This window comes from Periplaneta americana, chromosome 15, assembly GCF_040183065.1.
Source record: "Periplaneta americana isolate PAMFEO1 chromosome 15, P.americana_PAMFEO1_priV1, whole genome shotgun sequence".
Classification (NCBI taxonomy): domain Eukaryota; kingdom Metazoa; phylum Arthropoda; class Insecta; order Blattodea; family Blattidae; genus Periplaneta; species Periplaneta americana.
Genome location: NC_091131.1, coordinates 122,044,717 through 122,057,375, shown reverse-complemented (window position 1 = coordinate 122,057,375; position 12,659 = coordinate 122,044,717). Strand labels below are relative to the sequence as shown.

The following is a 12,659-nucleotide window of genomic DNA, read 5'->3' as shown; positions in this document are numbered from 1 at the left end:
GAAAACCAGATTGCGGAACATTGAACTCGTTGAGACTAAAACAAGACCGGCGTGACGCCTGCGTAGAACGACTGCTCCGTCTCCACAGCGTAATAACCTCCACCACAGGTGATTACAATAAGTTACCCCATTTTCAATTTACTCTCTTGAAAGTGTTTAAAAATGGACTTCAAATTATGTCCCTCATATTCAAAAAGGAGAACAAAGGCTAATTGGAATTTCTCGGTCTCTGATCGGGTCGAAAACTCTGATAGAACTGATATTTAACACTTGCAGTGAATTTCGATGAAGTCCGGAGAGCCTAATTAGTCAAATCTACTCTCCTTACCTCCACGCTGCCCCCCCCCCCCGGGATCTTGTAACATGCGAAAGAGAGGGTGGTGTGCGGAAAGCAACGGGAAGCTACCGCATTTATCTTTCCCAAGAAGAACTGCAAACATGGTGAAACTCATCAGGAAGAGGAAAAGGAATTGGTTGGGTCACTGGCTGAGAAGAAACTGCCTACTGAAGAATGCAGTGGAAGGAATGGTGAACGGGAGAAGAGTTCGGGGCAGAAGAAGATATCAGATGATAGACGACATTAAAGCCTTGGTTTTCTGAACCGACGCATCCGAAGTGCGAGTTGCGAGGTCCGCCTCGCACCTCGCACGTAGGATGCGTCGGTTCAGGAAAACCAAGGCTTAAGATATATGGATCATATGAGGAGATAAAGAGGAAGGCAGAAAATAGGAAATAATGGAGAAAGCTAGGTTTGCAGTGAAAGACCTGCCCTTGGACAGAACACTGAATGAATATAAAAAAAAAATTAGCACTATTTTGCAGAGAGTGTAGCTGGTTTTCTACATCGTAGACTAGGCCATAGGTGTTTCGTGATTGTTCCTACCTCATCTGCCTGGCAGTCTTTTTCCATACACGATGAACTCAAGAGAAGTCTTAACAAATCTCTCGGGACTTGAAATAAGGCAAAGCTATGAAGTAGGCCAAATTTCTCATTGGGGTCCTCGACTTGCGTTTAGTTAATCTATTTCATTTATTAAATATAGAATGCATGCATGTGCTGATAAGTACACATAAATAGGCCACTAGGTACTGAAAATTTACCTACAAATTGTGGATAAACCAATTATGTTTTGTGCTGATGTCCAAAGGAGACATGTTTTCTTCACTTATCACATTCCAATGAACTGCATAAATCAGAGCATAAATACGTTGAAAACTGATAGTTTGTTCCTAGAATTAAAATGGAATTAATCCAGTGGACACAGTGCCAGTGTTGAACTACAAGCAAACCATGTGGCTGTATACTAACAGTGACTGTGTAATAAGTCGTGGATAGAATGAAACATATTACTCTGGCAGATACCCACATTTAAGTCAGATGTACGTGTACAGAGAGATCCATTTATAATTAGAGAGGAGTCAGAGCGCGCAACGTTACAGATAGTTATCGGCACCTACATCACTGACTCCCGTATCAGCCGAGGCAACCTTCGGGAAATCAGCAGCGCGTGATAGTCCAGTTATTCTGACACAATTGGTTCGGTACAGTAGGTCTATTGGGCATAGAATTATTTCAGTAGACCCTTATTTACAGAAAAAATCTTGGTAAAACCTATTAAAAAGTCGTAAAATAAGATTCTCCCTACACCAACAAAGTTAAGTGTTCATGCATTCATTCGAAAGTGACATAATAAGATTTTACGTTAAACGAAAACAAAAGCAAGAAGAAAAAAAGTACATTTCCAGAAAAAATAATTAACCGATATGCAAGCAAGGCTGCAGTTCAGCTATCGAAAATCACTTAGGAAATTATTTCAGAAAGTTGGCTTCTCGTACAGAAAATATCGTTCACTCCATCACTGTACAGTAATTTCAGTGTGTTTCGAAAACTTTTGGCTAAACGTGGATCCTATAGGCCAAGCTATTCAACTCGGAGTCGATCACTCAATATCTTATAATTTCCATAAATATCAAAATTCTGTTTCTTCTTCTTCATTAAGGTTATTGTTATTAAAATAATAAAGATAACAAATTCGATTATGCACAGTTTGCGCGTAGATTGAAAAGTGCGAGATTCCGGATATTTGTAACGAAACTTATTGTTATCCAACCAGGAGATTAACAGTGAAAGGAATGTGCTTACTATTGCGTCATATATTAGAGCGAAGTAGATAGATAATATTACCGTTATAACGTCAATTTAAAAAAACATCCGGTCTCTTGCATATGTTATTTCCTGTATGGAGGGATTAAAAGACCAGGAGATTAACCGTGATCTAATTTTGTAACGAGGGTAGTATAAGTATGTGTGTATCAGTGTTATCGTTTGTGCTTTGAAAGTCAGCCAATGGAGATGCGTGTGTGACTTTATGACATCTTATGACATCGACATTCATTCACAGCATTACCCCCTGCGCCTCATTCCCCTGAGACTTTCTCTTGGTTGGAGTACAGTACGAATGATCTTTTTAAACACATTTTACTACAAAAATTCTAAGTCTAATACTATACTGAACGATTGTGTTAGAATGACAGAAAATACTAAGAAAACCCGAGTTGTTCACAATAAAAGTGAATCAGTTTATTACGCGAGAGGAAGTGACGTACGTGCCGAATACTTATTGCAAGGATGCGCGCTGTAACAGCTCTCAAATTATAAATGGATCTCTACTGTAAACGAAATTCACCAACTAATCAAGAAATTTGTATATGTAAATATTATAAAACTGATCGATGATAATGAAATCGTGCAAAGAAAACAGATAATAACAAGAGTCTTTGCCCCTTATTTTTAAGTACTGTACACTTAATAAGGAAGACAAGAAATAATCCGTTTGAAAACGACAATCATATATATTTAAGTAAAGGCACAATCGATTACGAATCTTGTATTCATTGGACCTATGTAGATACAGTTCGAGAGGCGAGACCTGGCATGTGAACTGCGCTAGAGAGGAAAGAATGGGGGATCAGAAACAAAGTTTGTTTCAGTTTGGTTAATATTACACGAATTTACCGACTCGGAAGTTCATATCAGACTAAACACTTATTTTCCCCCCCTCCATATCCACTGGTGATATAGCCTCGGTGAGAGATACGTCACAGGACAGGTCTTGCCTCCTCCACTATACTAGCAACAAAATGACGGCATGCGTAAGCTAAGCTAAGCTAGGTGTACAAGAAAACAAAAATATCTGTGAAGAAACTACATCAAATCCATGTACTTGCTAGGAAATCTCTGATAAATGCCTCTCGTTGTAACATGTATTTGCTGTAGGTAGGTTTGAATAACGCGCGTTGTTATTGAACTACCGAAGTAATTACAGCCGTCTGGGCCCTCTGGAGAGGTCAGTGTCACTTCGTGATGGTTTTATTCCCTGGTGAAACCTTTGATCTAATATGAAAGTTTTATGTTTGTGTCTAGATGCTAAATTAATCCCTATATACGAAAAAAAAAATAATAATAAGTGCTTTAAGATATTTTTTTAGATCACTTTCGAGAAAAAGTAGAAGATCCTAATTGTTAGAGTGTAGTATTATTGCTTACATAAACTCGCACATGCAGTCACTATTCTAGATTTCTAGTTCCATAACAGACTAATGTAACAGTCACACATTACCGAGACGAGAGTGCAGGCCAAGTAAGCGGAGCCGATGGTGAGCGCAGAACTGCCCAGCCACTTGCGGTACGTGTCCATGGAGACGAAGTAGGTGAAGACGACGATGAAGGTGAGGATGAACTCAACACCGAAGCGCTCCCACGCGTTGAGGTGCACCGGTAGGTGAGACACTGTGGCGCTCAGGTTGCCCATGTAGCCGGGCGTCGTCACCCTGCAATAACACCAGAGAATCAATTTCAATTCTGTTCAAAATAAGATCACACTTTTCTAAAACGAAGCAATCAAATTCATAAGAAGTTGACAGTTTAATCACAGATTAGAGTACGTTTTGGCTCAAATATTCAAAAATCCCCAACGTACATACGTATAATCCGGGTCTATTTATTTTACACACTAAGGGTGTAATCTATTTTCCCCCCTGTTACTACATATGCTAGTGGATTAGTGATTTTATAGTTGCCAGGTTCAATTTTCTTTTGCCAACTTTGTTTCTAATTTCAGTACTGACAAATACAACTGGCAGTTAATTTGTAGCGGTTATGTTGACTGCATCATTCGCCTTCGAAGAAGTTGTTACGTTCATGAAACGAAAGTTAATAGCGAATATTATTTGAAATGTATGACAAAACTAACATAACTTAAAGGAATAAAAGGCCAGAACATACGAATGAGAATTAAGGTACATCTACACGGTCCAATTTTTCATGCGTTTACGCATGCAATCTGGGGGGAATAATGAAAGAATCTAGTTGAAAATGAACGTTCAATTAAGATGCATGCTGATTTTGTGTCTACAAGGTACGCCGTGTTGAACGTCATCTTTACTACTTATATACATTAATAAATTAATAAAATTAAACACCAATTCGATACTTAGACATATTTTATTTGCAAAATTATGGCTGAACATTCCATAGGCACTCGTATTTGGGATAATCTTCAATAAAGCTAATCGTACTTGCCGCCATTTTCAGCTTAAAAGGTCCACCATCACCAAACAAAAGAATTTTTAGTTTATTCACGACCACTCAAAACAATCAGCTCCTCGCTACATGCTAGTGTTGAACGAAATACGCACGAAATACCCTCCCGCGATGGGTAGTTTTCAATTGCCGCATTTTAGTGGAAAAAATGCATGCATAATAATTGAATGCGTTTCGTTCACTCTTGCATGCATTGCTTGAATGCTTAAAAGTTGAAAGAAAAGTTGAACCGTTTAGATGCACCTTTTTTTTTAAGTAGGTTATTTTACGACGCTTTATCAACATCTTTGGTTATTTAGCGTCTGAATGAGATGAAGGTGATAATGCCGGTGAAATGAGTCCGGGGTCCAGCACCGAAAGTTACCCAGCATTTGCTCAAATTGGGTTGAGGGAAAACCCCGGAAAAAATCTCAACCAGGTAACTTGTCCCGACCGGGAATCGAACCCGGGCCACCTGGCTTTGCGGCCAGACGCGCTGACCGTTACTCAACAGGTGTGGACGTCCTTTACACCGTTTATTTAATTAGTTTCTTTATTTCCCTTGTTTTTAGTGTAATTGGCGTAGTGAAAATATTATGTCTCAAAAATTATTGAACTATTTAGAAAATACCTCTCAACGTAAATGTAAGATATAGTATGGCAAATTAGTAAATAAGATACTATTATTATCATCATCGTCCTTATTATTATTATTATTATTATTATTATTATTATTATTATTATTATTATTATATTATTTTCATCATCATCATCATCATTGTTTCAGTACACGGCAATATGGTTTTACCCGCTTTGGTGATATTTGGTAACAGATGGCGACATTGAAATGATGGTCATATTAACTTTTTAGGAAGTAATCTTACGTGAACCCACTATGTACTGTACATACATACATACATACATACATACATACATACATACATACATACATACATACATACATGCATACATACATACATAGTGCAGTTGAATAGGCCTAGATCCCCAGCCGAATTCGTTTGTTTCCATGGAACACTGTACCTCGGTTCACCTTAGTGATTAAAAATAGTGTGTGGAATTTTCACTGTAGTAGAAGGTATTAATATACTAATACGTTTAGTGAAAAAGAACTGATTTAATAAAGATATGTATCTACTGATTATACATTTCAATCGTTTTGCAACATTTTAATTCTTACCATACTGTCAGTGATATTAAGTTTAAAGTTTAATTTAGTTGAACTATCCGACACACTTAGGCTACATCAACGAAATCATTTATTTTTCACGCAAACAAGAAGTAAACTTTCGTTTTCTCGCTTCCAGACAAATATTTATTTTTCTATATATTGTATACCTAACCTCATTTATAAGCGATACTATTTAAGTAGATTTTAATAATCAATTTCGTACAAATTCACATAAAAGATATTCGTATACTGCAAGAGTAAACACTGCTAGTAGTACTTTGCTACTTATAAAAAAACTGTACTTAAATGTAGGCCTAGGGTAAAGGTTGGTAAATTGTGATACTAATAATATTATGATAGTTCTTTTTGACAATTTTTTTACAATTTTACTGAGCGAGAAGAAGATCGGTTTTTTTGCGTCAACGTATTAAAGGAATGTTCATGGACAAATTTCTGCACAAAACCGGTCCTTCTATAACATTTTTAATTTCCTTTTCAGAACGGATGAAATTTCTGCATATTTAAAGGACAAAACTAAAATTCTTCCAATAATTTATTATCATAATACACTGCTCTCTTAAATTGACTGAACATATTTGGAATTAAATTAATGACTTTCCCAAAACACGCAATGAAATGTTTCATATAAAACAATTTTTAACTCGAAAAGGGAGAAAAGGCGAGCAAAATTGTATTCAACTTTCATGTTCGCAATGTCTCAAATAATAACCCCCTGAAATTAATGATATTACTTACGGTTCACCCTGTATATTAGTATTGACAGTAATAATGGTTCTAGCAACAGTATCAGTAATAAGAACGTCAGACGTAGTGGTGGTAGTAACGGTAGTAGTAGTAGTAGTAGTAGTAGCAATAGTAGAAGCAGTAGTACCATTTTGGTGGTATTATACACAGTATCGGGTTCTTTTTATATTTTTAATTATTAAAATGCAGATTTTGCATTACACTATAACCTATAGTTTTTCATTACTTAGCATTAGTAACTTTTTAACATGTAGGATATACCTGCAGTTCTCGTTATACCGCTTCTTTCTTCCTCTTCTTTTAACCGCATTCATAAATATACAGTATATTTTATTGCACCGCTGAAATTACATCTCAATACACAAACCATAATTCTTAGAGGAGAAAGCCTTGTTCAATACAAACGCATACAAAGAATAATCATCACAGCGGTAATAATCATAATAACAGCTGTAATAATCCAATCGTAAAAATAATTGCTATAATAGCAGCCATGCGCGCCACGCTTCATAATTAGCGAACAGTCCGCAGCAAAATCACGAGAGAGGAAACCCAGTACAGACATTTATCGCAACATCAATATAATCAACAAGGGCTAATAGTAAAAACAAGATACCACCACCACCATTAGGCTAAGCATTTTAGCTCTCATACGGTTAGGGCTTACATGAAATTTTTGCCATATTTTTCTTAGTTGTCTAATTCTAGATGTATAGGGCTACATTAGTGTCATGCATTACAGGCGCTATGTTCGGTTCAAGTTTGTCGAGTATGATGAAGTTCAATATTCATCGATGTTCGCTGTGCATAAGGAGGCCTGTCACGTTTGTTCGGCCTTGTTATGAAAATATTCGCTGACCTCCACTCCCATCCCTTCATGTTTTAACCGCTCAAGGACTTTAGCACAATATCTAGCGATTAGTTTTTCATATGAAATAAGACGAATTTTGTAATATCTTGGTTGCCTTTCTCATATTCGAATATCGCAGGATTATGACAGTTTTCAACTTAGCCTATATATTTATGAAGTTTTAATGTATATTATTATTAAGAACAATGAGGAATGTTATTCACTTAGAAATGAAATCCTTATTACGAAACAAGGACTGGCCTTACTTGTAATGTATCGTTGCATAGATTGACTACCACTCGGAATAGTTACGTATATATGGTCTTACTAATAAAAAACTCTATATACAGACGTTTAACTGTCTTATACAATGAGTAGCTCGTTTATAAGTCGTGTGTAAATTCCTTACTAATAATCACTACATACGTCGTGTATAACAGTATGACTGTTACACAGCTACGTCATAGTTTCGTCATTACTTCGTTACGAAAGGTAATAGAATATCTGAGGTTCTCTATTGCATCCGGTAGAGCGCTCTAGTGTGGCGTGTTAAATATCGATAGTACAACTGTCTCTAATCGATTACCACACTACATTTTGGTCAAAGAGTACAAGCTACAGCAATATTATTCTAATAATTCTATGATCTTTGGTTTGTTCTTCTGTGGTTACAAGGTAACCATCATCATAAAATGACAGTCGATACGAACAGCTGTTAGAGGGGCGGCCATTTTTTCTCCATATACAACGCTTAAACAAGGGGTTTCGTGTATATAACTACTGCAAAGCAATTCCCATTGTATAGTTACAGCCTGTTTATACGTCCATAGCTTATTCACGGTTTATTAGTAACGTTTTCTGTCTCAACTCTGCATAAGTCTCGTATAAAAACTATACACGGTTTATTAGTAAGACTGATAGTGTATATACTGGTTTAAAGGTGTTTAATATTCTGTCTACAAATATCAGATATTTGACAATTCCAGCATTCAAGCAGAAAATTAAACAATGGGTACTTGCCAGACTATTTTATTCTCTAAATGAATGTTTTAAATCTAAGTTTGGTTTTTAATCCACTGTTGTCTTCACGAAGCCTATTGTCTTGTTTAATATTTAAGGGTTAATAAATATTATTATTATTATTATATTTCAGGACACTAGTATACATTTGGAAAAATTCTAGAAAACCTCATTTGCATTGATTAACGAGGAGAAAAATTCGCTCTGGCACCGAGGATCGAACCCGGATCCTTGGTTCTATGTACCAAGTGCTCTAATCACTGAGCTAAGTTCAATCCACAGCACCGGATCGAATCTCTCTCCTCTAGTGTTTTTCCCTTTGTGGCCTGACTCCAAGTTCGACATATATGTTGACAAAATATTAAGTCAACTGCCATTATACAAGGAGCACATTCAATTGAGTGACTTGGTTGCCGGGATTCCACAGAAATATGCACTCTTGGGCATATTTCAACATATATGTCGAACTTGGAGTCAGACCACAAAGGGAAAAACACTAGAGGAGAGGGATTCGATCCGGTGCTGTGGATTGAACTTCGGCGTAGCTCAGTGGTTAGAGCACTTGGTACGTAGAACCAATGACCCGGGTTCGATCCCCGGCGCGGAGCGAATTTTTTTCCTGTAATAATCATTATTACCGTAACAGATATATTCTGTAGGACAAAAAATTAATCTTTTCGTAGACTCATTTGTACTGCTTGAAACGCTTTGTTCCTGTTTTTCATTTCGTTTTTTCCTTTTTAATTTAATATATTCCATATATCTTACATCAGTACTGAGATATGGAACAAGTAAAAAGCTACACAAAAATATACATTACATTGTAAGCGCATTAATTCAATTTACAAACATAGACAATTCGTAAGTTGAGTAGAAGGCAGCCCTACGAGTATGCAGAAATTTTTAAGGAATTAACTACAATGGTATTGCCTCAAGCTTTGTATAACTTCAGTTTTCTATCCTTTTGTGTATGTTTTTAAGAGTTCTTTGAGCTGCACCGCACCAATAGTTCAATTTATTAATGGTTCTAAAATTATCTCTGTCTCTTTCATAAAGTAGTTTTCAACCACTCGTTTGTTCTATAATCTTATCAGGAAAAATATGTGCTCTGTATACAATTTTTTTTTCAAAGGTCAATACTTTTTTTATTTCTTGATATACTTAAATTAAAGTCCAGACATATTTCATTCAAATATGAAACTTCGGTAAATTATCTTCGGAAATAGCTAACAAAATTTTGTCATCAACAAATACTGCTGTATTTAAAAATATATATATTTTTAAATATCAACATAATTAATTTATTATCTACCTCTTCCTTAGAAGATATTATGTCCCTTCTTTGTGCAGACATACCTCGATGTGAGACAACTAGTCTTACTAGTCCATACATTGGACGTCAAGCAACTATTCAGCCCAAGCAGCCTTATAAAATCGCTGGAATCGCTTGAACCTTTTAGATGTTCTTCCATAATCATTCCTTCGCTTCCTTTGTTAGAAACAACTGGAAAAATTGAAGTGGAAAGCAAGGCAACTACTGGGTGTTTGGAAGAAATTTTTCCAAAATATATATAGGTTCAGCCAGCTGCTGCTTTTAATTCTAAAAGATATGCAGCCCGTTAAGAAAGAAATTACGCGATGGTCGATATTCCTCTGCTTGCTCAGGTTACGCGTCGAAGTTACGAAGTACCGTCCAGATAGGAACGCAGAGGTTCGGTTGCAAGTCTGGACGCGACATTACACTATATAATGTAGGCCTATATGGTAACAACTCACTTCGCGCCGCCATAAGAATAAGGCCGTCCCAAAAACATGTTATGAAAAAAGGTATTGGTTATAGACTATGTTGCATCGTACGTAGAGCTCTGTGTTTACAAAATGCTTGTGTGCACACTCGACTAGTTACGGTAGCGGCTGATTTTACAGTCCGCTCCGTATGAATGAACTCATAATAGAATTTACATTTACAGGATTACTTGTGTTTCAAATTGATTAACTCGGAACAAATATTACATTTACAAAAATATCATTCTTATCAATTAAGTCAAACACATTTTCCCTATGTTCTGAATTCAGTCGTCTTATTAGCTGTTCTTTGTTTGATTTTTGTTTCGCCATTCTGATACAACCTCACGTCACTCAAGCAGGTCTACTAAATTGAGGAATGTCGAATGTTCACTCTATCTGCTCCTTACAGACAGTAGAGACACCCTGCAACGGGACGCATTTTGTAAACAATGTACAGTATATAGAAATTATTTACTACCTTGATACCAATACTTTTCTTCAGCCCTAGTGATCAGGTATAGTAGGATGTGCATTAACGCTTGACCCATAAAAGTGTGGTCGCAATGTAGGTCTACGTTTCCTAATGTACAAAATATCCGTTTCTTAGTAGTGTACATTGCGTACCAAGAGGAACCGATGTTTTCAGCCAGTGTATAAACTGCAGGTTGCATAAAACTAAATTATATGGAACCTGTACGAGTATACATATAGGCCAAGTATATAAATTATAAATTCATAAAGTCTTTATTATAGCCTACACAATTTGTTTTTCGACATCACAAAGGGGATCTCTCAATGTTTCCCCCCCCCCCCCACCCAGCTCAAGCGCATGCGTCAGCTTGTATATAATCTTGGTGGAGCTCAGTAAATAATTTCGACACCCCAGGACAAGATTGTAAGCGTGTTGTGGCTAACAGAGCAAAGCCTGTTACTGCTTTCTGCGTCGTTTTACAACTGAATACGGAACATAATCCAGAAACTGAGGATTACAAAAAGTCTTCATTTTGGATAAAGTTTCATCCGAACATTATATGTATATTATAGCCTTATTCATATGCAAAATGCAGTTGGATATGCAGAAGTGATATTCTTTTTAGAAATAATGTTTTCGTCAACGATTTTGTATGAATTACAGCATATAAGTTATATGCATGTCTATCTGAAATGAAAAATATTCTGGATGCTTATGTTCCTATTTCTGCATAGAAACTGTATTTAACACGTGTTATTTTTATAAAGTTAAAATATATTACGAAAATTAGACAATATTTGGTTCTTTATGTTTTTTAAAATTTGTATCCTAATTATTATCATTCTATTAGCACCTATCATCGTCATCGTCATCATCATCATCGTCATCGTCATCGTCATCATCATCATCATCATCAATGTAGCTAGAAAATGGGTCGTTTCAGCTTTACCATAGTTATCCACATGTTTTACGAACATAACATTGTATAATTTGACCTCGATCAGCACATACCCAAATGCTTAAAAGGACCGCCTGCCACATATTATGATGTTTTTATAGCTCAGCAAGGGTGTCAAAGCTGTGAATTTCAACATAATGTGACCAAAGTAATACTCGTGTGAACAGAACGATAGGGAATGGGAAAATATAAATGTCACGAAACCTGTTTACATTATATACAGACATTTGACAGCCAATCTTCTTTTTGAAAGTATTAGTGAGAGTGTTTAGCTAATATGTTTGTAAAAACAGTGCTAATAATTCATATAGTTATAGAAATAACACCGTTAAATGTATCACATTCTGTAATTTATACATTACCGTATTTACTCGCGTAATTTTGCCTCTTTTTTCAGGACACCCGGATCCCAAAAATCGGGGTGGGAGAAAATTACGTGATGACAACGAAATATGGGGTATGAAATGGTCATAAATAACATCAAACTGTTCATGTGCTAATCAAATTAATGTTTAATACCGAATAACTACAAATATACAGGGTGTTTCCGAGGTGGTGTTACAAACTTTCAGGGATAATGGCGAAGGGTATATGTATCAATTTGAGATAAGGAACCCTGGTTTGGAAATGACAAGAGTCGTAAGTTATAAGCAAAAATAGTTGTGTGAAAATGAAATAATGTTATTCTTCTATACACCTTATTTATGTGTATTTATCTGTACATCTTACACAAACTGTATTCATCTGACGTTGTTTACGTTGTCTACTTACAGTATTCCATTCAGTGCGCTGTCTGAGGGACGGGGACAGAAACCACACTAAAGCAATGCAGATAGCGTAATGTGTAACGGACATGTTTGATCCTGATATGCACGTCTGTAGACAGCAGTGTATGTGTACAAGTTGCAGTGTCCAGTCGATCAGTCCTAGTGAAATGGAGGAGTACACGAAAGCGGAATAAGCAGATCTGATTTTCGAAAATACGTATGAGCCAATGGGAACAGTAGACAAGCTCACAGATTGTATCGGGCAAGT

At 36.3% G+C, this 12,659-nt stretch overlaps 1 protein-coding gene across 2 annotated transcripts in view; it reads right to left on the bottom strand.

The window, feature by feature from the left end:
* The window catches only part of LOC138715310 (neurogenic protein big brain-like), a 458,428-nt gene that overhangs the window by 93,268 nt on the left and 352,501 nt on the right, over nt 1–12,659 (bottom strand). For both annotated transcript variants that reach the window (XM_069848091.1, XM_069848092.1), the window contains exon 3: nt 3,621–3,831. In XM_069848091.1, the coding sequence (XP_069704192.1) occupies nt 3,621–3,831 (211 nt within the window). The remainder of the gene's footprint in view (nt 1–3,620; nt 3,832–12,659) is intronic.